Below are 26,975 nucleotides of genomic sequence, written 5' to 3' on the forward strand. Positions count from 1 at the left end.
CTGCTAGCAAATCTGCCCAACATTTGCCTCCAAGGGGACACTGACCTATTATCCTGGTCAGGAAACAGATCTTCTTTCAACCAGGAGGGAGACACTGTCCACAGTTACAAGGAAGACAGTCTGGGACAGTTTTTGGTACATAAAATTTTATGTCAGTTTTTGACATAAAATGTGGAGAAGCACCATGAAGAATTGCCTCCATAATGTCCATACCTTGTATGTGCAGTATTTAATTAAGCAGTAGGATGAGACCAGCCTGAGCATTGACCTCAGCTATGCTGAGGGTCACAGATGGACAGATACCATAAACCACGAGTGTCTGTTCTATTCATTCAGTCACAAAGTGTTTCCTGAGTTAGGATTATGAATAAAATACAGTCATTGCCCTTTGAGAGCTTGCAGTCAAATAATAAGTGGTCATCCTACCATTTAACAGGTATAGTAAGTGTGCATAAGTTCCATACAGCCCCACAAGGGAGAGAGAGGGTGGGAGAGGCCGAGGGCTGGATGGGGCCTCTCTTACTCTGGAAAGAAGATTGCAGTGGCAGTGGTGGGGGGGTATTTTGGAGTACCAAAGGCAGGAGACCAATTAGACTGCCACTATAGTCCACTTAAGACTTCCTTACATTCCTTATCATGCCTACAACCCTATGAGCTTTGGGGTTTTGTTTGCATTAACATATTTCATATTTGATGATACATTGCCTAATCTCAAATCACTTTGTTTCTTCATAATTAGGAATCTCAGTTCAATTCAGGTTCTTCAGGTGCAGGTACTGCCTTTTTTTTTTTTTTTGCTGTTCAGGCTTGTGGTGCTTGATGTGGCGTCTAGTACAGTAATTACATTGAAGAGTCTGAGTCTTTAGAATATACCTCAATGAGGAAGTTTATAGAATTCCAGTGGACTCTAAGCTCCATGAGCCAAGGACTATGTCATTGTTGTTTCTTTTGTACTTGCAGCCCAGCATAGCATGGTGGGGGCTTAAAACTTGTTAACCAAATGCAGAGAATCCCTGTACCCATTCTGTGAAAGTCCACACGTTTCAATATTTTTAGAGATAATATTATGTCTTCTCCTATTTTTATAAGTGAAATCATGTCATAGTTAAACTCGTGTGTGTGTGTGTGCGCGCACACACGTGCATGCGTGCATGCAAGAGAGAACGAGGATTTGAGGAAGGAGGGAAGGAAGGAAGGAAAGAAAGAAGGAAAGAAGGAGGAGAAAGGAAAGAAGAAACGCCATATTACAGGTGGACCTCTAATTGGAAGAGCATTGGACTAGGCATTACCCTGCCTGGTTCTAGCCATGTTAATATCATGAACTTGTGGTTTGACCTTGTACAAAGTCCTCATCTTTTCTTGGCCTTATATTCTTTATCTGTACAATGAGAAGGTTGGACTAAGTGTTCTACAAGGGTTGTTTCAAATCTGTCATTCATGACGTTTTAAAATGCATCGATAGGGAATTCCCTGGCAGTCCAGTGGTTAGGACTTCACACTCTCACTGCCGAGGGCCTGGGTTCAGTCCCTGGTCGGGGAACTAAGATCACACAAGCCGTGCAGTGTGTCCAAAAAAAAAAGTGCATTGATAAGTGCAAATGGTACATAAGAATAGTACACCTTTGTTATGTATAACTATATAAAACTATATATAAAATATATATATATAATTATATAATTATGTAGAACCCTATAAAATTAGTTGGGATTACAAGAATAGAAAAGGTTGTCTGTAGGATTATTTTGTATATGAAACTAAGTAAATTTATAAAAATTTCAAAAGGAGAATGTTAGTTTAGAAACTTGTAGAGTGTGTAGTTGATAGGGGTCATCACAGCTGATGGTGTTCCTATGGAGAATCCTTGGGTGGTCGTTTCCAGTGATTTTCTTCTTTCAGTCACATCAGCTGTGGACCCTGGTCCCAATGGGGGTGCTCTGGTGAGTGAAGAGCCCCTGGGGACCTTGATGCTTTGGGTCAAGCACAAGTCTGGCCCCAGCCCTTACCTCTCTGCTGAGTAGGGCAAGGTCTTCATCCTGCCTATCACAGGTGGTGTGAGAGTCCTTGCTAGGTGAGGACTTGGCCATGTGCTGGAGTCTCCAGTGTGCTTGGAATCCAGACCATACCCTTGCTGTCCGTGTCCTAGTGTCTCTAGTCCAAGTGTGATGTCCTATTTTAAGCTCATCTATCCACTAATTTGTCCCCCTCTCCTTCAGAGGCAGAGTGACCTTGGCCGTGGTACAAACCAACCTAGGAACCAGATGAGCAGAGACATCTGCGTCCACACCTGGCCATGCTCCTATTATTTAGAACTTGGGAAGCAATGGGTCCCTGGAAAACTTTCATTAACTTCTCTCTCACTAAAATTTATGACTGATAAAACTAGAGAAATTCTTGTCAACTTTCCCCTTTCTAGTATAATTGAGATCAAGAAAGAAGCTTCTCATTTTATCTTCAGTTCTATTACCATCCTGGAAAAGGACCACAACAAGCACTGGTTCAGTTCCTTGCAGCCTAGTCGAAATGTCGTTTTCAGCATCATCGAGCATTTCTGGAGAGAGATGCTGTTGTCCCAGTCAGGAGCTGCTGTTGAGGAATCATCCTCCCCCATGACCAAGGGGAAGGAGTTGACTGGTCTGATGGCCTGTACCCAGAAGCGCCTGGAAGACACAGCCAGAGTCCTCCACCATCAGGGCGAGCAGCTTGACAGTATCTCGAGAGGCCTGGACAAGATGGAATCTGACCTGGATGTGGCTGACAGGTAAACAGACACTCTAATCCTAACCTGACCTTTGGATGGCTGTGGTATAGTATCTTTTCCATCATCCTGTATTTATTACACATTCAGCCTTCTGAAAACACAAGCTGTGCCCCTGTTGTGGACAGTTACACTGGGCTGACTGCTGTGGGCGTGCAAGTAATGAGGGCCAGTGTTCGCTAAGTGTGCAGTATGTGCCAAGGACCGTTTTAAGTGTTGAAGGGGGATTACCTCACTGAATCAGCAGACAAGCCAAGAAGAGTGTGTTGTTCTTCATTTTACCCATGGGGAAACTGAGGCTGAGAGGCCGGGTAATTTGTTCAAGATCACACACACTAAGTTTGTTAGCGTAGTTTATCTTAATTTCTTTTCCATAGCTGTAGAGCAGCAAGGTTTGAGCCAAAGCATTTTGGCTTCAGAAGCTGCCATCTTAGCCACTGCACTAGCCACTCTCAAACCTTCAGTCTTAGGGGCCACCTCACCCACCTTAAAAACTGAGGACCCAAAGAACTTTTGTTGATGTGGGTTATATATACCGATATGTACCATATTTTTTTAAAACTAAGAAATTAAATAATTAAAAAAGTACAATGATAAATCCATGACCTAGTAACATAAATAACATTTTTTTAATGAAAAATAACTTTTATAAAGCAAAACGTGTAGTGAGAAGAGTGGCACTGTTTGAGATTTTTGTACCTCTCTTTAAAGTAAAGCTTAGCAGAAAACAGCTGGGTTCTCATGCCTGCTTCTGCAGTCAGTCTGCTGTGATATCACAAGTCACATGGTCTCTGGAAACTCCACTCTGCACTCATGAGAGAATGAGAGTAAAAAGCCAAATAGCCAAATAGTGTTGTGGTGTTGTATGAGGTGACTTTGACCTCCCAGACTCCTTTGGAGGGTCTCAAAAACCACATTTTGAGAAGCGCTGCACTGACTATAAGACATATAAAGTAAGTCAGGGATCTTAGAGTCTAGTAGGAATAACCTCTCCCCCATGTCTGGAATGGTTGCTTGAGAGCTCAGGATGAGGTGGCAGCCTTTCAGTGATGGGCCCTGAGTGTGGGCCCCCCGTCTCAGACCAGGGCTGCATGGCTGCTGTTTGTGAGACCCCTTGCCTCTGAGTGACCACACTCTGCAGTTACCACCTGTTGCTATTTCTAAGCACTATGTGGTAAAGGTCATCGTGCTAGAGCTACAGGGAACAAGGCCCTGCATCTTATTCTTAGAGGGTGTGCTTATGGTGGTTGAGACGTAAGATCACCAGGCCTTTGTGAGTTTTCCTCATGGGAACATGGCTAGACATTTTTCCACCCTCCCTTGCAGTTTGGGGTTTATATGACTGAGTTGTGGCAGAAGTGATGTAGGTCACTTGCAGGCCTAGTCTCTAAAAGCCCTGCTACCCAATCTCCAGTACTGTCTTCGCCTTTACCTGCTGGAATCCTCCAGGACTCAAAGGCCCTAGGACAGAAGCATTAGTTAGACAGAGTTTAGGGCCTCAATTGGCTTCCCAGAGCAGAACGCTGACCCCAGCCCTCAGTTGGACTACAGTGTGAGCAAGAAATAATCCTCTATTGGGGCTAGGCCCTTAAGATTTCGGGAGTTGTTTGTTATAGCAGTCAGCCCTCGCAGAATAACACAGCATTCCTGTAGGAAATTGAGACACCTGTTAAATATCTTCAATACATAACAGGACATAGAGACCAGAGATTTAGAAGAATGTTCATTTGCACTGGAAATCAAAGAAATGCACACTAAAATAATGGAAATCTAGGTTTTAATGATCAAATTAGTAACAATTAAAAGTAAGAATACACAATACCAACTGAGGATAGTGAATAAGCATTTTCATACACTGCTTATTAGGAATGACAATTGGTATAATCCTTTTGGAGAACAATTGGATGGTTTGTAACAATCTTCTTTTGACAAACAACAAAGTGAAAGGATGAACCTGAGGCTGGGAGAAAGCATTTGTGATACCTACCCATATCCCAACAAAGGATTAATACCCAGCTAGTTAAAGGCAAAATGAGAAAAAGGCAATTCAGCAGAAAAGTTAGTAAAGGCTGTTGACTGGAGTTTAGGCTAAGAAGCTACCATAACAGAGACCCAAAAATATTGTGGTTGAAATAAGCTAGACCTCCATATAGTGATCCAGAGGAAGGTATTTATCCCAAGCAGATAGAAAGCTCTGCTTTAGGCCTTCACCTCCGGCTGCATGTTGGCTAGAAGGTCTCCTGTCTTATCACATGGCACCATCACTACATCAAAAGTTGCTGGTATCACTCATTCGCAGCCATTGGGAATGGGAAACAAAGAGGGAGGCCAGGGAACACAGCCTTGTCTTTAAGAAGGTGACCCCAAAGTTGCACGTGTTACTTCTGCTCATATCCTACTGGTAGGACTTAATCTCATAGTTACACCTAGGAACAAAGAAGCAGGGTAGTTGTGAGAGATTACTCAGGTATTCCATTATGGAAGGAAGAACAGGAAAATGGATACTAGGGATCATTAGTTGTCTCTGCCACAGTGTCTCACAAATGAGAAATCCCAAAAGACCAATGAAAAGGGAGTTTAGCATCCCTAGTGATTAGAGAAAGGTAAATTAAACCAACACATGTATTAGTTGGGTAACACCAGCTGTTGGTTAAGATGTGGGGTGATAAGAACTCTAATGTTTTTGTCAATAATATGAAATGGTTCAGCCACTTAGGAGAGCAGTTGTCAATACCTAGTGAAGCCAGAGGTGCACAGACCCCATGACTGTGACCTTGCTCTTTCAGATGTGTATCTTAGGGAAACATTGGCACTTGTGCACAGCGTGTGTGGACATGAACTTTCATTAAAGGATTGTGGATGGTAGCGAGCGATTGCGGTCAGTTGCTTCTCAAGGGGGATTGGGTATATAAGCTATGTTTTAGTCACAAAATAGACTAATTCTTTCATGGTAACTGTTATATGTTAGATCTATACATATCAGCTTGAATAAATCCCAAAGCAGTATTAAAAAAACAAAGCAAGTTGCAAAGAGATGTGTACAGCAGGATACCATTTATAAGGTTTTTTTTTTCGTTTTTTTTTTTTTTTTTTTGCGGTACGCAGGCCTTTCACTGTTGTGGCCTCTCCCGTTGCGGAGCACAGGTTCTGGACCCACAGGCTCAGCGGCCATGGCTCACGGGCCCAGCCGCTCCGCGGCATGTGGGATCTTCCCAGACCGGGGCACGAACCTGTGTCCCCTGCATCGGCAGGCGGACTCTCAACCACTGCGCCACCAGGGAAGCCCTATAAGGTTTTTTTTTAATATGCCAAATAATACTATAGGAAAAACATTGAGTTAAAATATGAAAACCTGAAAAGGAAGGGTGCATGCAGGGCACCATACTATGTAGCTCTGTGGTGAGTTATCCAGAGAGCAGCTGACTGGTGTTCCTGGAGTGGTCTTGTGGTTCATGATGCTCTTTGGCGTGGGTCCTTTCAAGCCGATCGTGGTAGGCCCTCATTGAGCTCTCTAATTTGTCCATCAGAGCTGGGGAAATTTCCTGTATTATTTCTTTGATTATTTTTCCCCCTCAGTTTTTAAAATGTGTTCCTTTTGGAACTCCCCCTTTTTTTGTTATCTGACTTCCTGAACTGATCTTCTAATATTGTTCTCATTTTTCTTTCTCCTCATCCTTTTGTTCTGCTTTTATTTCTTGAATTTTATCTTCCTACCTTCTATTTCTGTTATCATGTTTTTAATTTCCAAGACTTATTTTTTGTTTTCCAATGTTCCTTTTGAATAGCAACCTATTATTGTTTCATGGACACCCTATTCTCTTATCTCTTGGGTTGTTATGGATAGCCTTGTCTTAGTATGTTATGTCTTGTATGGGAAGGCCTGGGTGGACTGTGCAATTTTTGGTTCTGCTGAAAAAGGCTGTGGTCTTTTGAGAGCAGTGTTTGAGAGCAGTGCTCTGTGGTCCGAGAATATCTGGTCTCTCTTCCCATGACAGTCCTGGATTTATGCAGTTCTAGTGTTTTCAGTAGTCTTCACAAAATGTGGTCTCTTCTCTCTCTCTCTCTCTTTCTCTGTCCCTCCGTCCCTCCTTCCCTCTCTTGTCTCCCTTTCTATCTCCCTGGTCCCCTCCCTCTTTCTCTTTCTGTACTGAGAGTGAAAGGTGGGTTTTCTGAATTCTGAGGTTTTTGGAATCTCTAATCTGATTAGATTTAAAGCGACTAATAACTCTTATTTCAAGTGGTATAGAAGGCGCTGATGATGTGGCAACAGTGATATGTAAAATAATCGTCATGGGATACTCGTAATCAAATATTTTAAAAAGGCACTGAGTGACCATGTATTTGATACCTAATAACATTTTTGTCAAACTAATGAGTAATGAGATTGTCTGGCTGCTCTAACTCTACTGGACAAAGTGTGGAAAGGAAAGGATGAGTTCAGAGTGCCCCATAATGACCTGAACATTTCTGTATCTGCCTTGAAAGAAAACCTTAGCTCCTGTAGCTGCAGCACTGAGATTTCTGAAAATCAGATCTGGAGTGTCATCCTGTGAGTGACTAAATTACAATGTAGATTGAAATCCCAACTTTGCACGGTGTCTGTTGTTAAACTGAGGGTATTGATAGGGGAGAAATGGGATCCTGAAAGTTGGAATGTAGACATATGGGAAGATCCTGATGAAACTGAGAAAATAGAACCCCTAAATTCTGATGAGTCTTCTTTGCCAGTAGAAGCAGCCCTTCCTCCCCTATCTGAGGCGATTAACCACACTTTGCCTGAGGAAGCTGTAATGGCCTCCCCTGAGATAATTGCTTTGCAAGATGGTGCAGATTTCCTTCAAGACCCACCCTCACCACCCCCCTTTGCTTCCAGGTTTATTGTTAGAGTTAAGTCTCAGCACATCCCAGAAGACGAGGCATAAAGTGTGGCCCATGAAGAGGTGCACTGCACTCTGAAAGAACTGCATGATTTTTCCAATTTATACAGGCAGAAATCCGGAGGGTTTGTGTGAGAATGGTTATCTTGGGTGCGGGGTGATGGTGAGAGGAATATGAAGTTGGATGGGCCTGACTTTACTGAAATGGACCCACTAAGCAGAGATCCTGGATTTGGTACCATGTCTCAAGGAGTTAGAAAGGCCCTAACAGTTTGGTTGGTTGGCTGAGATGTGGACTAAAAGGTGGCCTACACTAAATGGAGTTTGAAATATCAGAGCTGCCTTGGTATACTCCAGAGGAAGGATCCAAGACTGAGGAAGATTGGAATGGTAGAATAGATTTATTATGTGAGATCTCCTCACTCATCCTGGCAGGGTCCAAGAAGACACACTTTTTACCATGACTGTGAGAAATAAATTTTTAAGGGGAGCCCCAGCATCCTTGAGCTGTGTGATTGCTCTTCTCTGTAGGCCAGAAATTACAGTGGGAAGTGGCTGCCACTGAGCTGGGATCCTTAAATGCAGCAGGGATAATTGGATCCTGGGGTGGCAGGGCTAAGTGGTAGCACTTAATGACCAAAGACAATTGGGGTTGTCTTTGGACAGTAGAGTCAAAGCAGCAATCAGAATAGTCTGACTCCCAGAGACCTATGGCATTAGCTAGTTGGTCATGTGCCCCTAGAAGAGAAATAGTTGGGCAGTGTGCTCAATTCTTACTTGATCTGTTAAGCAGAAGAGTTCTAGGTCATGTGAACAAGCATCTAACCTGAATTAAAAAAGAAAAAAAAGTCACGGCTCCTTAATTGATTTCTAGATTTGAACCGGTTTACACACCCAGAACCCCTTGAATGATGGGGAAGGTGGGTCCCTTGTGGAAGGACCCCAGTGTGCTACCAAATTTTGTACTGTTAATCTTTCTCCCAGCCTTCCCCAGAGAGACATATGGCATTTTACCAGGGTGACCGTGCATTGGGGAAAAGGAAATCAGATTTTTCAGGGACTACTGGACACTGGCTCCAAACTGACACTGATTCTAGGAGACCCAAAACATCACTGTGGCTCACCTAGGGGCTTATGGAGGTCGTGATCAGTAGAGTTTTAGCTCAGGTTCATCTCACAGGGAGATGGCCCCTGAACCCATCCTATGGTAATTGTTCCTAGTTCTGGAGTATATAATTGGACTAGACATACTCAGTAACTGGCAGAATCCCCACACTGGTTCCCTGACCTCTGGAATGAGAGAGATTCTGGTGGGAAAGACCAAGTAAAAGTCACTAGAACTTCTTCTACCTAGAAAAATAGTATACCAAAAGCAATTTTGCATTCCTGGAGGGATTACAGAGATTAGTACCACCTTCAAGGACTTGAAGGCTGCATGGATAGTGAGTCCTACCCCATCTCCATTCAGCTCACCTATTTGTGCAGAAACACGATGGATCTTTCAGGACAGTGGTTTATCTTAAACTTAACCAGGTGGTGACTATAATTGCAGTTGCTACTGCAGTTGTAGTTTTACTGCTTGAGCAAATTAACACATCCTCTGGTACCTGGTGTGCAGCACCTGATCTGGTAAATGCTTTTTTTTCCATCCCTGTTAGTAAAGACCACCAGAAGCAGTTTCTGTCAGCTGACAAGGCCAGCAATACACCTTCACTGTCCTACTTCAAGGGTATACCAACTTTGCAGCCCTATGTCATAATTTAGTTCACAAAGATCTTGATGCCTTTCTCTTCCACAAGATAGCATGCTATTAATGCTGATTGGACTGAGTAAGAAGTAGCAACTACTCTAGACTTATAAGACATTTGCATATCAGAGGATGGGAAATCTGAGAGAAATTCAAGGGCCTTCTACTTCAGTGAAATTTTGAGAAGTCCAATGGTGTATGGCTCATTGAAGTATCTCTTCTATGGTGAAGGTTAAGTTGTTGCATTTGGCTCTTCCTACAACCAGAAAGGAGGCACAATGCTTCTTAGTGTTTTGGAAGCAACGTATTCCTCATTTGGGTGTGTTACTCTGGCACATTTACCAAGTGACTCGAAAGCTGCCGGTTTTGAGTAGGGCCTAGAGCAAGAGAAGGCTCTGAAACATCCAGATTGCCACAGAGCTGCGCTGTCACTTGGGCCATATGATCCAGTGGTGTATGATGGGTCAGTGGCAGATAGGGGTGCTCTTTGGAGCCTTTTGCAGACCTCTATAGGGAATCACAGTGCTCACCCTTAGGATTTTGGAGCAAAGCCCTGCTATCCTCTGCAGATAACTACTTTCCTTTTGAGAAACAGTTCTTGTCCTGCTACTAGGCCTTAGTAGAGACTGAACACTTTGGACTTTTCAGCTTCCAGAACTGTAAGAAATAAATATTTGTTGCTTAAGCTACCCAGTCTGTGGCAGCCCAAGCTGACTGATAATACTCTGGAAATCTAATTCTCCTATGCCTCAGGGGTTGCTGGGTTTTGCTTGCTGTGGGTTGGAACTGACTTTTTGTGACTTTTCCAAATTATTTTTGCAAAGTGTGTATTCCTTGTTAAGTGTGGTCACTGAAGTTCTGAAGACGGAAAAAGTAAATAGGTCTTGTTTCTCTCAATTCCCTCCTGGCTGGGAAGCCACTTCAGCTCATGGTGGTAGAAAACTCTGTGCCAGCCTCTCAGCAATCAGAAGCCCCAATCAGACTCACAGTCCCAGTTTTTGGAGGAAAAGTCTTTATTGCCCCCCCTGGCTCCAACAGGCCATACTAAGAATACTTGCGGCTGTCCCACAGCTTCCAGCTATGGATTTGTGGGATGGGGGTTGGTAGCTGCTACTGCTTGAAAGCAGAAGTTGATTGAAATTTATTGGTCTCTCCATCAGACTCACTGCTGGATGCTGCCGATGTTCTCCTTGACCTAGAGTTCCAAAATAGTTGCTTCAGACAGTTCTGCCAGTTCCTTCCTTTTGCTGGAGGGACAGATTCCTGCAGCTTCCTATTTCACCATCTTCCCTGCTGCCACTAATTCTATGGCTTTTATGAATAGATGGCCGCCCTTCATGTACCATTTCATTCTGGGGCAAATTTCATGGAGGTTTGCTCTTTTTCTGTATTTAGCAGTTTTCAAGGTAATGACTTTGTTCTTTATCATCCTCAAAAGATGTTCAATTAGGGCTTCCCTGGTGGCGCAGTGGTTGAGAGTCCGCCTGCAGATGCAGGGAACATGGGTTTGTGCCCCGGTCCGGGAAGATCCCACATGCCGTGGAGCGGCTGGGCCCGTGAGCCATGGCCGCTGAGCCTGCGCGTCCGGAGCCTGTGCTCCACAACGGGAGAGGCCACAACAGTGAGAGGCCTGCATGCCGAAGGAAAAAAAAAAAAAAGTTTAATTATTATTTTTAATATCCTTTTGAATCCCTGGATTTAAAAATATTTGAGTTTCAATCTGTTGCAATTAATACCTTATTGAACCTTAAACTGTTCCATCTTTGAGCATGTTGTGACATTTTTAATCCAATAATTTAGCAAGGAGTAATGTCTAGGATTGTAAACGTTAAATTATATAATATCATGGGTTCCTGGACAGTTCCTGTGACCATTTTTTACACTTTAAATAGAACTATGTTGGGTGAATGGTCTGCAGACAAATACCAGGTAAAGTCCACGTTACAGAGCAGAAGCAAGGGGTGGCGCAGAACGTCACAGTGACTGGAGCAAGTCTTGTCAGTGAGGTTGGCATCCAGAGGCTTTATTTGCAGCTGCCTCTTGGGAGGGAGTTAAGAGCCCTGCTTCCCTAATGCTCATTCAACAGCCATGCCGTTCTTTAATCAGATATTTACCACTTCCTCACATTCTGTGGTAAAATAAGGACTACATAGTGAATTTTTAGAAAACAAAGTTTATTTACATATATTAAAATTCTGGATTAGACACTTCCTACTTTTTGGTATTATGAATGTCAACCAAGAAAAGAGGCACAGCTAAAATAAACAAAAGAATTTATTTGGTGTCTTAGAACCATTACCTCAGTTGTTTGTCAAGAATTGTGATTGGAAGATATAATTACAATTTACGTTTTATTGGGTTTCTAAGCACTTTGCATAGGATACTAGGAAATCTATTGTTGGAGTGTCCAGATTTTATCTTGGAAATGTGGCCACAGCAGTCATGTGGTCAGCCATCTGCCTTTGTCCAGTACAAGAGTAAAATTTGGTTCCTGCTATATCAGCATAAGGTGGAGTTCAAATCCAAAATGCAGTCTGTTCTGTTCAGTTAAGCACACAGGTTCACACATGTCTCTTTAAATGAAACGAGGACATGTTAGTAACGCAGACTTGATCACAGTTTGCTGGAATCTACTTGGTGAAATAATTGGTCTGATTCTGTGTTCACTGGGGTCTGTGAGTAAGTATTGTCTCAGTCTTTATATGTTGGAAAATGCCTTTATTTTACTGACACTCTGAATGATAATTTGGCTCTTCACAGTTGAGCCAAATTTATCTCAACATTTTGAAGATGTTTTTCCATTGTGCTCTTTGCATATGTTATTGCTAAAGAGAATTTACTGTTTCTTTGTGACTAATGTTTTTTTCCCCTATTTTAGATGTTTTTTTACTCCATTGTGTCTGTGTAGATATTTTAGAACAGCTTTCTAATTTACATACCACAAAATTCACTCATTTTATATGAAAAATGATTTTTAGTAAATTTACAAAGTTGGACAAACATCCCTATAGTTCAATTTTAGGACATATCCATCACCCCCAAAAGTTGCCTCAAGCCCATTTGCTGTCACTCTCTGTTCTCACCCTAGCCCAGGTCACCACTAATCTATCTATTCTCTTTCTGTATTGTATAGGGTATTATCTTATGGGACTCTGGACATTATCTTCTGTTTTAGCAGATCTTCCTTTGACACATTGCCCCGGGGAGCAAGACGCTGATTCTTCTTACTGCCATGTGGGGATGAGAGTCCAGATTCTCCTCTTGGCCCTAGTTTATGCCTTGAGATGGAAAAGGACACCTGTTGCTACTGACTGGGAGTGGAATTTCAGGTTTCCCCATAGGTCTCTGCTAATACCACCCTGATTGGGAGAATGAGGGCTGTCTTGTTACCTGCTCCTGGCCTATGTTGACCTGTAAGGTTTCCCTCATTACTGCTGGCTCCTCACATGGCCTTCTCTGACACTACCCCAGTTAGGAAGAAGTACCCCTCAGTGCAGGTAGGAGAGGGTCCATGTCTATGCTCCTCACGTGGTGTTTGCTGATGAGGGTGGGCGTGGGCTGCACTTCTTTCTGGGGAGTTTGGCCGGAGTAGGGCTGTTATTGACTAAAAGTTCTCTGTCTTGACAGCTTCCCCTTTTCTATAGGGTAGGGAGAGCAGGCTTTTATTTATTTAATTATTGTCTGTTTATCCAGGTTTCTGGCTTCTTCAGGACTCAATTCAGAATATAGTAAATAAAAAGAGAACTCACTTCCTCAAAGTTTCTGAAGTCCTGAGACCTACCAGCCTGACTTTTTCTCTCCACTCTCCATAATCTTATGTGTGTTTCATATATAATATCCAGGGTTTTAAACTGTATTTAGTGGGGAGAACAGGGAGAAGTGTATCTACTCTATCTAGTCCTCGAATTGGAAGGCCTTCAATTGATCTTGTCTTGTATCCAGCCAACTTTCTGAATTTGTTTATTAGTCCTAGTGGCTTCTGTGTGGACCTGTAGGATTTTCCACCTGCAGAATCATGTCTTCTGTGAATAAAGATTGTTTTACTTTTTTGCTTCTAATCTTGATGCCTTTTATTTCTATTTCTTACCTAATTGTACTATCTAGAATTTGTAATACAGTGTTGGCTGGAAGTGGTGAGTGCAGACATCCTTTACTTGTTCCCAGTGTTAGGGGAGAAAGCATTCAGTCTTTCACTATTAAGTTTGATGTTGCCTGTAGGTTTCTAATATCAGATTGAGGAAGTTCACTTCTGTATCTGGTTCATTTAGTGTTTTTATTAAGAATGAATATTGGGTTTTATCAAATGCATTTTCACCATCTATTGAGATGGTCATGTGGTTTTTGTCCTTGATTCTGTTAATACAGTGTAGTACATTAATTGATTTTCAGAAACTAAACATTTCAGATATTTTTGTTCTTGTGATAAGTCCCACTTGGTTATGGTACATAGTCCTTTTGGGTTTGGTTTGGTAACTTTGTTGGGGATTTTGTGTCTGTAGTCACAAGATTTATTGGTCTGTAGTTCTCTTTCTTGTGATGTGTTTATCTAACTTTGGTTTGGGTAATACTGTTCCTCATCTGTAGTTTCTGGAGAAATTTGTGAAGAATTGGTATTATTTCTTCTTTAAATCTTAATAGAATTTACCACTGATGCCAACTGGGCCTGAGTTTTTTGTGTGTGTGGAATATAATTACCAATTCATTTCTTTACTTGAATAGGTATATTCAAATTTTCCTTTTCTTCTTGAGTCAGTTTAGTAGTTTGTGGTGTTCTAGGAATTTTTAAATGTTATCTAAATTGTCTAATGTTGTAGCGTAAAGTTGCTTGTGGCTTCCTTTATAATCCTTTTCATTTATGTAAGGTCTGTATTAATGTTCTGCTTTCATTCCCAATTTTAGTAATATTTTAAAAGATTATTTATTTATTTATTTATTTTGGCTGTGCTGGGTCTTAGTTGTGGCACGCAGGATCTTCACTGTGGTGTGTGGGATCTTTTAGTTGCGGCATGAGGGCTTCTTAGTTGCGGCATGTGAACTCTTAGTTGTGGCATGCATGTGGGATCTAGTCCCCCAACCAGGGGTCGAACCTGGGGCCTCTGCATTGGGAGCGTGGAGTCTTACCTACTGGACCACCAGGGAAGTCCTGATTTTAGTAATTTTTGTGTTCTTTCTTCTTGGTTGGTCCAACTGAAAAGTTTGTCAATTTTGTTGATATTTTCTAATAATTAATTTTTGTTTTCAAAGATTTTTCTTTTATATTTCTCTTTTCCATCTCATTGATTTCCTCCCCTCTTTAATTTGCTCTTCTGTTTTCTTGTTTCTTAATGTGAAAGCTTATGTTTTTGATTTGAGATCTTCTTTTGTAATACAGGTTTTATGGTTATAAGTTTCCCTCTAATTACTGTTTTAGCTGCATCCCATAAATTTTGGTATGCAGTATTTTTATTTTTATGTAGCTCAGGCCATTTTCTAATTGTCCTCAGGATTCTTTCTTTAACCTATTGGTTATTTGGAAGTGGGTTAATTTCCAAATATTTGTGGTCTTCTGAAATTCCGTTCTGTTGATTTCTATTTCATTCCATCATGGTCAGGGAACAAAGACACTTTGCATTATTTAAATCTTTTTAAATTTATTGAGACCTGTTTTATGACTTAGCAAGGAGCTGGCAAATGACAGTGGACTAAATTCATCCCACCTCCTATTTTTACAAATGAAGTTTTATTGGGACACAGCCATGCCCATTCATTTGTGGTTGTTTTCCTGGTCTAATGGAAGAGTTGAATATTTGTAACAGAGACAGTTGGTCCTCAAAGCCTAAAATATTTATTGTTTGGCCCTTTGTATAAAAAGTTTTCTGACCCATGGTCTAGCATAGCATCTATGTGGGAGAATGTTCCATTTATACTTGAGAAGAGTGTACATCCCAGTGTTGTCAGATGAAGCGTTATTTAGATACCAGTTAGATGGAATTGGTTGATAATGTTCAAGTGTTCTGTATCTTTGATGGTTTTTTCAGTCCATTTTGAGAGTAGGGCATTGAAATCTCCAACTATTATTGTTGAATTGTCTATTTCTCCTTCAATTCTGTCAATTTTTTCATAATGTATTTTGTGATTCTATTGTTAGGTGTGTATATATTCATAATTATTGTTTCTTCATAATGAATTGACCCTTTTATCATTATAAAATGACTCTCTTCATCTGTATTAATTAAAAAAAATTTTTAATTTTGTCTAATAACAATAGTATAACTCTATACCTCCCTTATGATCACTGTTTGCGTGGTGTACCTTTTCTCTTTTTATTTGCAGTCTATATCTTTGAATTTAAAATGTGTCACTTATAAACAACATGTAGTCTGATCTTTTTTTTTAATCCAGAGTGACAACTTCTGACTTTTGATTACAATGTTATTCATTTACATTTATTCTAATTATTGGTATGGTTGAATTTACTTCTGTGACTTTGCTATGTGTTTTCTATATGTCTGTAGCTTTTTTTCTTCCTGTTTCTCCTTTACCACCTCTGTGTGTGCATTAGATTTTTTTCTAGTGTACTATTTAAATTATTTCATTAGTATTTTAAAAATTATTTTCTTAATTGTTATGTTAGATATTACAGTGTACATCTTATGATCTATTTCAGATTAATGCCAATTTAATGTACTCCATTATAGCTTCATTCCCTCCCCTACCTTTGTGCCATTGTCATATATCGTACGTCTATATATATTTTAAACGCAATAAAACAGTACTATAATTATTACTTTGTACAGTTGTATATTTTAAAGAAATTAAGAGAAGAAAGAAAAATATAGAATATTTTATTCTAATCCAAATACTGCTTTCAGTACACATCATTTCTACCTGTGGACTTGAGTTACTATCTGTTGTCACACTCCTAACCCCCTTTTATGCCATTATTTGTCATATATATTATATCTTTATATGTTATAAGCCTCAGTATAATTTAAAATTATTATTTTATGCAATTATCTTTTAAATCAGTTAGGAAAAGTAAACAAAATACTTACATTCTCTAATTACCTGCACGACCTCATTACCAGTGCTTTTTGTTTCTTTGTGTGGATTTGAGTTTCCTTCTGGGGGTGTCATTTCTTTTCAGCCCAAGGAACATCCTTTAGTCTTTTTTTCAGGAAACAGGCCTGCTAGCAGTGAAGTTTCTCAGTATTTATGTGTTTGGTAATGTATTTTCCCTGATAGTTTTATGGTGTAGAACTCTCTACTGGCAGTTTTATTTCTCTCAGAACTTGGCTTTTGTCATCCCATTACCTTCTGGTGCTCAAGGTTTATGATAGAGGTCAACCGTTAATATTATTATGATTCCCTTATTCATGATAAATCATTTTTCTGTTGCTGCTTTCACAGTTTTCTCTCTGTCTTTGGCTTTCAGTAGTTTAACTAGGATGTATCTTACTATCATTTTATTTTGAGAAATTCCATTTGGTTCTTTTTTATATAATTTCTCTCTGTGATTTGATAGTCTCTGATGAATCATTGTCACCATACTTTTCTTTACTCTTTTTAACATGGTTTTCTTTAACTCTTGAACATTTATAATTACTTCTTTGACATCTTCACCTCTTAAGTCCAGTATATGAGTGCTCTCAGAAATGGATTCTGTTGACTTTTTTTTCTACTCCTGTGTATGAGTCACATTTTTCTGTTTCCTTGCATATCTCATACTTCTTTGTAGAAAACTTGGCATTTAAATAATACATTGTTGCAACTCTGGATTCTGATCTCCCTCCTTGCCACAGGATGGTGGTGTTGGTGGTTGTTTTTATTTGTTTACTCATTTTAGTAACCTGCCTGAACTAATTCTGTGGAGTGTGTTTCCACTGTCATGTGCAGCTTTTTTATTTTTGGATTTTTTTTATGTTTTAATTTTTAAGCATGGCTTGGTTCCTGGTGGTTGTCCCTGCATCAGCATAGCTTAGTGGTCAGCTATTGATTAGTCACAGGTTATGTTTTAAGCGCCTTGTGCTGACAAGGCTCTACCCTTTGCCATTGGATCTCTGTGTAGATTTGGGGAATACTTTCAAAATTCAGATACTTTAGAAGTCTGCCCAATTTTTTTAACTTTGTTTCTGATTTTAAACAGAAGACATTGACTTTTTCAACGTGAGGCATACTGTTACATGTACTTTTTTATGCATACATACATGTATGCTTTTATAGATGTCCTTTATCAATATTGAAGAAATTTCCTTCTAGCTTGCTGGGGTTTTAACATGAATGAGTACTGAATTTCATCAGAATCTTTTTTTGCATCTTTTGTGATGATCATACAGTTTTCCTTTTGTTTTTCTACCAATGAAATAAGTTGCAGTGATTAATTTTCAAATGTTAAACCAACTTTAGTTTCCTGGGATTAATATCACTTAATCATGATATTATATTCTTTTTTTATATATTATTAGATTTGACTTAATATTTTCATGGAACTCTATATCTATGTTACTGAAGGTTATTGTTATGTACGTATTTCCTTGTAATGTCCTCATCAGGTTTAGGTATAGGAGTTATATCGGTCTTGTGAACTAAATGGGCAAAACATTCACTCTTGTTCTATTCTTTGAAAGAGTTGGTATACAGTTATGATGATTTCCTCTCTATATATTTGGCAGAATTCATCAGTGAAACCACTTGGACCACAGTTTTCTCTATGGCAAGATTTTAAATTACAGATTCAATATCCTTGTGAGGCTATTCTTATTATTAAACTATTTCTTGCCTCAGTTTTGAAATTTTGGGTTTTTCAAGTGTTTTGTGTATTTCATGTAAGTTGTCCCATTTATTGGTATAGAGTTGAGTATAAAATTCCCCATAAACCTTTCAAAGGCTAAATGATCTGTGATGATGCCCCTTTTTTTATTCCTGATATTGGTAATTTGCATTTTCTTTATTTTTTTCTTTATTATTTCTTGCTAGGGGTTTAATTTTTAAAATGACTTCAAAGAACCAACTTCTGGCTCTGTTAATATTTTGTATTTTTTCTGTTTTCCATTTCATTGATTTTTTAAAAAATAAATTTACTTATTTATTTATTTTTGGCTGCATTGGGTCTTTGTTGCTGCATACAGGCTTTCTCTAGTTGCAGCGAACAGGAGCTACTCTTCATTGCGGTGTGTGGGCTTCTCATTGTGGTGGCTTGTCTTGTTGCAGAGCACGGGCTCTAGGCGCGTGGGCTTCAGTAGTTGTGGCACATGGGCTCAATAGTTGTGGCTCACGGGCTCCAGAGCGCAGGCTCAGTAGTTGTGGTGCATGCAGGCATAGTTGCTCCACAGCATGTGGGATCTTCCCAGACCAGAGTTCAAACCTGCCTTGGCAGGCAGATTCTTAACCACTGTGCCACCAGGGAAGCCCCCATTTCATTGATTCCTACTTTTCCTTTCTTCTACTTACTCTGGGTACAATCTGTAACTTTTTGAGGTAGAGAATTAGATCACTGATTTTAAACCTTCCTAAGAAGTTTTCAAATATATGCATTGAGAGATATGAATTTCCCTCTTATGACTGCTCTATTTGCATCCCTCTGTTTTTTTGTGTATCATGTTTTTAGTTTCATTCACTTCAAATATTTTCTAAGTTCCTTTATTTTAGAATTGTGTTTAGTTTCCAAATATTTGAGGATTTTCTAGTTAACTTTTTGTTATTGATTTCTAGTTTCATTTCTTTGAGGACAAAGGATATGCTCTATATTATTTCAATACTTGAAATTTATTGAGACTTGTTATACTCTTTTTTTTCTTACCGTTTTATTGATATATAACTGCCCTACCATACTGTGTAAGATTGAGGTCCAGTATAATGATTTGACTTATATACATTATGAAATGATTACCACAGTAAGTTTAGTGAACATCCATTGTCTCTGATAGATACAAAATAGAACAGAAAAAAATTTTTTTCCTTGGGATAAGAACTTTCAGGATTTACTCTCTTATCAACTTTCGTGTATAACATACGTCAGTGTTAATTAAATTAATCATGTTGTATACATTACATCCCTAGTACTTAATCTTATTATTGGAAGTTTGTACCTTTTGACTACCTTCATCCAATTTCCCCTTCCCCCAGTCTCCACCTCCAGTAACCACAAAACTGATCTCCTTTTTTTATTAGTTTGTTTCTTTTTAAAGATTTTTATTTATTTTAATTGACGTATAATTGATCTACAATGTTTCAGTTGTACAGCAAAGTGATTCAGTTATACATATATATGTGTATATGTATTCTTTTCCAGATTCTTTTCCATTATAGGTTATTACAAGATACTGAATATAGTTCCCTGTGCTATACAGTAGGTCCTTGTTGGTTATCTGTTTTCTATATGGTAGTGTATATCTTTTAATCCCAAATTCCTAATCTATCCACTCCACCTTCCCCTTAGGTAACCATAAATTTGTTCTCTTTTGTCTGTGACGCTGTTTCTGTTTTGTAAATAAGTTCATCTGTATCAGTTTTTGAAGTGTAATTTACCTACAGCACTATTTTAGTTCCAGGTGCACAACATAAGTGTTTTGAAATTTCTGTACATTACAAAACAATCACCATGATAGGTCTAGTTACTGTCTGTCACCATTCAAAGATATTACATTATTATTGACTATATTCCCCATGCTGAATTTCATCCCTTTGACTCATTTATTTTGTGCCTGGAACTTTGTACCTCTTAATCTCCCTTACCTGTTTTACTCATCCTCCTCTCCCTTCTGGCAACCACCTGCTTGTTCTCTGTATCTTTGACTCTGTTTCTGATTTGTTATGTTTGTTCATTTGTTTTGTTTTAGATTCCACATATAAGTGAAATCATACAGTATTTGGCTTTCTCTGACTTACTTCACATTGCACAGTACCCTTCAAGTCCATCCATGTTGTTGCAAATGGCAAGATTTCAATCTTTTTTATGGTTTCCATTGTGTATATATATATATATATATATATATATATATATATATATATACACTACATATTTATGCATTCATCTGTCAGTGGGCACTTAGGTTGCTTCTGTAGTTTGGCTATTGTGATTAATGCTTCATTGAAAATAGAGGTGCATATATCTTTTTGAATTAGTGTTTTTGTTTTCCTCAGAAAAATACCCAGGAGTGGAATTGCTGGAACTCATGGTAGTTCTAGTTTTAATTTTTTGAGGAATGTCCATAATGTTTTCCATAGTTTTCTTTTTTACATTCCCACCAACAGTGTTCCAGAGTTCCCCTTTATCCATTTCTTTGCCAGCATTTCTTATTTGTTGTCTTTTTGATAACAGCCAACTGACAGATGTGAAGTGATATCTCATTGTAATTTTGATTTGCATTTCCCTGATAATTAAGTGATATTGAGCATCTTTTCATGTGTATGTTGGCCATCTGTATGTCTTCTTTGGAAAAAATGCCTGTTCAGGTCCTCTGCCCATTTTTTTAATTGGGTTGTTTAGTTTTTTTTGATGTTGAGTTGTATGAGGTCTTTGTATATTTTAGATAGTAACCCTGTACATGTATATTGTTTGCAAGTGTCTTATTTTTCTTATGTTTCCCTTGCCTGCGGAGACATATCCAAAAAATATTGCTAAGACTGATGTCAGAGGGTGTACTGCCTGTGTTTTCTTATAGGAGTTTTATGGTTTCAGGTCTTAAATTTAACTCTTTAATCCATTTTGAGTCTATTTTTGTGTATGGTGTGAGAAAGTAGTCCAGTTTGATTCTTTTGCATGTAGCTGTCCAGTTTTCCCAACACTATTTATTGAAGAGGCTGTCTTTTACGGGTTGTATATTCTTGCCTTCTTTATTGTAGATTAATGGACCATATAAGTGTGACTTCATTTCTGGGCTGTCTGTTCTGTTCCATTGATCTTTGTGTCTGTTTTTGTGCCAGTATCTTACTTTTTTGATTACTGTAGCTTTGTAGTATAGTTTGAAATCAGAGCATGATACCTCCTACTTTGTTCTTCTTTCTCAGGATTGCTTTGGCTATTCTGCGTCTTTTGTGTTTCCATACAAATTTTAGGATTTTTTTTCTAGTTTTGTGAAAAATGCCATTGGTATTTTGATAAGAATTGCTTTGAATCTGTAGATTGCCTTGGATAGTATGATCATTTTAATAATATTAATTCTTCCAATCCATGAGCATGGTATCTTTCCATTTGTTTTTGTCACCTTTGATTTCTTTCATCAGTGTCTTATAGTTTTCCAAATATAGGTCTTTAACTGCCTTAGTTAGATTTATTCCTAGGTATTTCATTCTTTTTGATGTAATTGTTAATGGGATTATTTTTTAATTTCTCTGATAGTTTGTTATTAGTGTATAGAAATGCAATAGATTTCTGCATATTAATCTTGTATCCTGAAATTTTACTGAATTCATTGATGAGTTCTAGTAGTTTTTTGGTGGCATCTTTCGGATTTTCTACATATAGTATCGTGACATTTACAAACAGTGACAGTTTTAATTTTTCATTTCCAATCTGGATTCCTTTTATTTCTCTTTCTTGTCTAATTGCTATGACTAGGACTTCCAATACTATGTTGCATAAAAGTGGCAAGAGTGGGCATTTTTGTCTTATTCCTGATCTTAAAGAAAATGCTTTCAGCTTTTCACTGTTGAGTATGATGTTGGCTGTAGGTTTGTCATATGTGGTGTTTATTATGTTGAGGTATGTTCCCTCTAGACCCAATGTTGAACATTTTTATCATAAATCGATGATGAATTTTATCAGAAGCTTTTTCTGCGTCTTTTGAGATCATATAATTCTTATTCTTCAGTTTGTTAATGTGGTGTATCACATTGATTGCTATGCAGATATTGAACCATTCTTGCATCCCTGGGATAGATCCCACCTGATCATGGTGTGTCGTCCTTTTAATGTATTGTTGAATTTGCTTTGCAGATATTTTGTGGAGGATTTTTGCTTCTATATTCATCAGTGATATTTGCCTGTAATTTTCTTTTTTTGTAGTGTCTGTCTGGTTTGGTATCAAGGTGATGCTGGCTTTGTAGAATGAGTTGGGAAGCATTCTTTCCTGTTTAATTTTTTGGAATACTTTGAGAAGGATAGGCATTAGTTCCTTTTTAAATGTTCTGTGGAATTCACCTGTGAAGCCCACTGGTCCTGGACTTTTGTTTGTTGGGAGTTTTTAAATTAATAATTATAATTAGTCTGTTCGTATTTCTTCCTGACTCAATCTTGGAAGATTGTACATTTCTAGGAATTTATCCATTTCTTCTAGATTGTCCATCTTATTGGCATGTAATTGTTTGTGGTAATCTCTTATAGTCCTCTGTATTTCTGACGTTTCATTTGTAACTTCTTTTTCATTTCTGATTTTGTTTATTTGGGTCCTCTCTTTTTTTCCTTGATGAGTCTGGCTAAAGATTTATCTTTTCAAAGAACCAGCTCTAATTTTCATTGATCTTTTCTATTGTTTTTTTAGTCTCTATTTCATTAATTTCTACTCTGATATTTATGACTTCTTTCCTTCTAACTTTGGGTTTTGTTTGTTTTTCATTTTCTACCTCCTTCAGATGTAAGGTTAGGTTGTATTTTAGATTTTTCTTGTTTCCTGAGGTAGGCATATATCACTATAAATTTCCTTCTTAGCACTGCTTTTGCTGTGTCTTACAGATTTTGGATTGTATGTTTCCATTTTCTTTTGTCTCCAAGTATTTTTTTATTTCCTCTGATTTCTTCTATGACGCCATTGGGTTTTACTAGCATATTGTTTAGCCTCCATGTGTTTGTGTTTTTTGCAGTTTTTTTTCTTATAGTTGATTTCTTGTCTCATAGTACTGTGGTATGAGACTAGAGTTATCTTAAACTGTCCTCATTTTTTAAAATTTCTCTTTCTTTTTTCTGTTCAACTTGGGTGATTTCAACTACTCTATCTTCCAGATCACCTGTCTGTTCCTCTGTATCATCTAATCTGTTGATTCCTTCTAGTGTATTTTTTAGTTTCAGTTACTATTTGGTTCTTCTTTATATTTTCTATCTCTTCTTAAACTTCTCACTGTGGCCATTCATTCTTTCCCTGAGTTTGTTGAGCTTCTTTATGATCATTACCTTGAACTCTTTACTGGGTAGGTTGCTTATCTCCACTTCACTTAGTTCTTCTCCTGGGATTTTATCTTTTCCTTCGTTTGGAATGTGCTCCTTTGTCACCTCCTTTTGTTTACCTAATTTTCTGTGTTTATTTCTATGAATTAGGTTGGTTACGTTTTTGATCTTGGAGAAGTAGGCTTGTGTAGGAGACATCCTATGGTGCCCAGCAGCACCAGAGTTTTATGATCGAGTGATGCCCCTGTGGGCATGTTGGTAGGCAGGGCTATCCCTGTCCCAGTTGGCTACCAGGCCTTGCCTCATGCAGAGGCTGTTGGCCACTGGTGAGCAAGGCTAGGTCCCAGAGCGGCCAACTGAGTGGCCCTGGGGTTTTCTGAGGCTTATCTCAGCCTGCTGGTGGGTGGTACCTGGTCCCAGTGCAGTTGACTCTGGGGCCTGGGGGGCCTTGGACTGCTGTCTGCAGGTGCTGGCAAGTCCCGGTACTGGTACCGGCTTGCTAGTATGTGGAGCAAAGACCTTGAAACTCCTGGGGCTGCTGCCAGCCTGTTTGTGGGTGAGCTGGGTCCCAGTATGGTCGGTTGTAGGGCCTGAGGTCCTGGGGCTGGTTCCAGTCCATTGGTGGGTGGTGCCAGGTCCTTGTGTGGCTGACTACAGGGCCGTGGGTCCAGGACTGGTCTCAGCCTGCTGGTAGTCAGGGTCATTTCCTCACGTAACTGGCTTGTCAGTGTGGGAGGTCCCAGGACTGTGGCCAACCTGCTGGTGGGTGGGACCGTGTCCCGATGCAGATAGTCTAGACACCAAAATGGCCCTTGCCAGCACCAGTGTCCTCGTGGTAGAACCTAAATGGCTCCCATAAATGGCTGCCACCAGCATCTGTGTCCCCAGGGGGAGTTCTAGTGGCCTCCTGCCTCTCTGGCAGGCTTCTCCAAGTTCAACAAGTGGGACTGACCTAGGCTTCTTTCAGATTACTCCCTCTGTGCTGGGTCTAAGAGCATGTGAGATTTTGCTTGTGTTGTTTAAGAGCAGAGTTTCTGTTTCCTACAGCCCTCTAGCTCTGTCTTATGTAAGTCCCGCTGGCCTTCAAAGTCAGATGTTATGGGGGCTTATCTTCTGGTGTAATACTGGGCTGGGGAGCCCAGTGTGGGGCTTGGACCCATCACTCCTTGGGGAGAACCTCTGCAATTGTGATTGTCCTCCCTTTTGTATGTCACCTACCTGGGGATGTGGGTCTTAACTATACTGTGTCTCCGCCCCTCCTATCCATCTCATTGTAGTCCCTTCTTGATAACTTTAGTTGTGGAAAATTTTTTCTTCTAGTCTTCAGGTCCTTCTCATCATTAGTTCCTCTGTAAGTAGTTGTAATTTTGGTGTACCTGTGGGAGGAGGTGAGCTCCAGGTGTTTCTTCTCTGCCATGTTGACCACTCTGTTATATATAATCTTTTTGTTGTTATTGTTTACATTCTGAATATACTTAACAGAGTGCATTCAGCATTTGGATGATGTTTCTGTAAATATCAGTCAGGTTTGAGATGGTTGAATAGTGTTGTTCAAAATTTCTATATTCTTATTAATTACTTTTGTCTTCTTGCTGTATCAATTGTGGAGAGCAGTTTGTTAAAATCTACAACTATAGGTATGATTGTCTATTTCTTCCTTTAGTTTTGCCAGTTTTTGCTTAATGAATTTTGAAGTTCTGTTATTAGATGCACGCATATTTACTATCATTAAGTCTGTCTTTTGGCTTCATCCTCTTATTATTATGCATTGTTCCTCTTTTTCCCCAGTAACACTCCTTGTCTTAAAGTTTACTTTTGGCATGATATCTTTTTACTTTACTTTTCCAATCCCTTTACTTTCAGTGTATCTGTATCTTTATATTTCACATTGCTTCTTGTCGACAAGATATAACTGTGTCTTGTTATAGACTGACCATCTGCCTTTAAAGGCTGACAATCTGCCTTTTAATTAGAGAATTTAGTCCACTTACATTTAGTATGATTACTAATATGGTTGTGATAATTCCACCATCTTGTTATTTGTTTTCTGTTTATTCCATTTGATCTTTGTTCCTTTGCTTTTCCTTTCCTGCTTCCACTGTTTTCCTCTCTTATTGGCTTCTTAGATGTATCTCTGGATATTATTAGTGGTTAATTTAGAGTTGTCCAATATGGTAGCCACTAGCCACATTAAAATTAAATTTAAAATTCAATTCATCATTGCATTAGCTACATTTCAGGTGCCCAGTAGCCACATGTCCCCATTACTGGATTAGGCAATACAGATTACTGAAGAAAGTTCTATTAGACAGCTCTCTAGAGATTATGATCAGGATTTATTTTGGTCAAAATTACCCCAGGTCAAGTGTGAAAAGAGCAATATTCTAGTCACAAGATGTGTGTTTTTGTTGTGTGTCTACCTTCTGGTTAGTTTTGTATCTGTAGGCAAATGTCCCACTGCTCTTAGCCTCAGTTTTCTTTTCTAAAATGTGGAGATAATAATTCCTGCTTTTTCTACTTCATGGAGTGCTTGTGGAAAAGAAAAGTATAAAATGGTAACATTCTTTATAAAAGTCAAAACAGTTTTCAAAAAAAAAATTAACTGATTGACTACTTTCTGTGTTTTGTTTGCTTTTTCAGGCTGCTGACAGAACTGGAGTCTCCTTCTTGGTGGCCCTTTAGCTTCAAGCTTTGGAAGATGCCATCAGAAACAAAGCCCAAGTGGGACGTCTCAATGGCTACTTCCAAAGCTTTTGGAAAAGAAGGGATAGTGATCAAAATTCCTGCTGTTATTTCCCAAAGAACAGAATCTCATGTTAAACCAGGAAGGCTCACCGTCCTTGTTTCTGGGTTGGAAATCCACCACTCAGATTCTTTGCTCATGCACAGATTTGAAAGAGAAGAAGTAGATGACATCAAGGTTCATACACCTTATGAAATTAGCATCCGCCAGCGGTTCATTGGGAAGCCAGATATAGCTTATCGTTTGATATCTGCCAAGATGCCGGAGGTTATCCCCATTTTGGAAGTGCAGTTCAGCAAGAAGATCGAGTTTTTAGAAGATGCCTTGATGCTCAGAAGCACTAGAACCTCTCCCCTAGCAGAGAAGGGCTATTCAGTCTGGCATGCAGGTGAGTGATCATCAAAACAGTCTGTGCGCAAAACCTCTAAAGTCACAAACTCAACACACCCATGGTGCGTTGCCATGATGCATCACATAGAGCGACTGCTGGTTTCAGCTCACTAGTGACTACCTATTTGTTTGTAAATAAAAATAATTTCAGACCATTTTCCTTAGTAGTTGCCATCTGAATCTCAAATCACTCAGGCTTATCATATACTTGAGAGCTGTGCCTTTTCAAATAGGTCAGAAATGGTTTTGGTGATGCTTTCAGAACAAAGGAAAGCTCCAGGTTAGATGTTTTCACCTCTTTGCTCTGTTTGATTTGAGAACCAACACTTTAGGGTCTTAACTAGCATCGTCCCCACCTGCTCTGGTGTGTCTCCAGTCTCTT

General features: G+C 39.2%; 1 protein-coding gene across 1 annotated transcript in view; it reads left to right on the plus strand.

The window, feature by feature from the left end:
* Positions 1-2,259: 2,259 nt before the first annotated feature.
* Positions 2,260-26,975, plus strand: part of SNAP47 (synaptosome associated protein 47) — a gene marked incomplete at its 5' end in the record, with an annotated part of 49,156 nt that continues 24,440 nt past the window's right edge. Inside the window, 2 exons of the mRNA XM_079703138.1 lie at positions 2,260-2,759; positions 26,101-26,591. Of these exons, the coding sequence (XP_079559264.1) occupies positions 2,260-2,759; positions 26,101-26,591 (991 nt within the window). The remainder of the gene's footprint in view (positions 2,760-26,100; positions 26,592-26,975) is intronic.

Source organism: Hyperoodon ampullatus (genome assembly GCF_949752795.1).
Source record: "Hyperoodon ampullatus genome assembly, chromosome: 4".
Lineage (NCBI taxonomy): Eukaryota > Metazoa > Chordata > Mammalia > Artiodactyla > Ziphiidae > Hyperoodon > Hyperoodon ampullatus.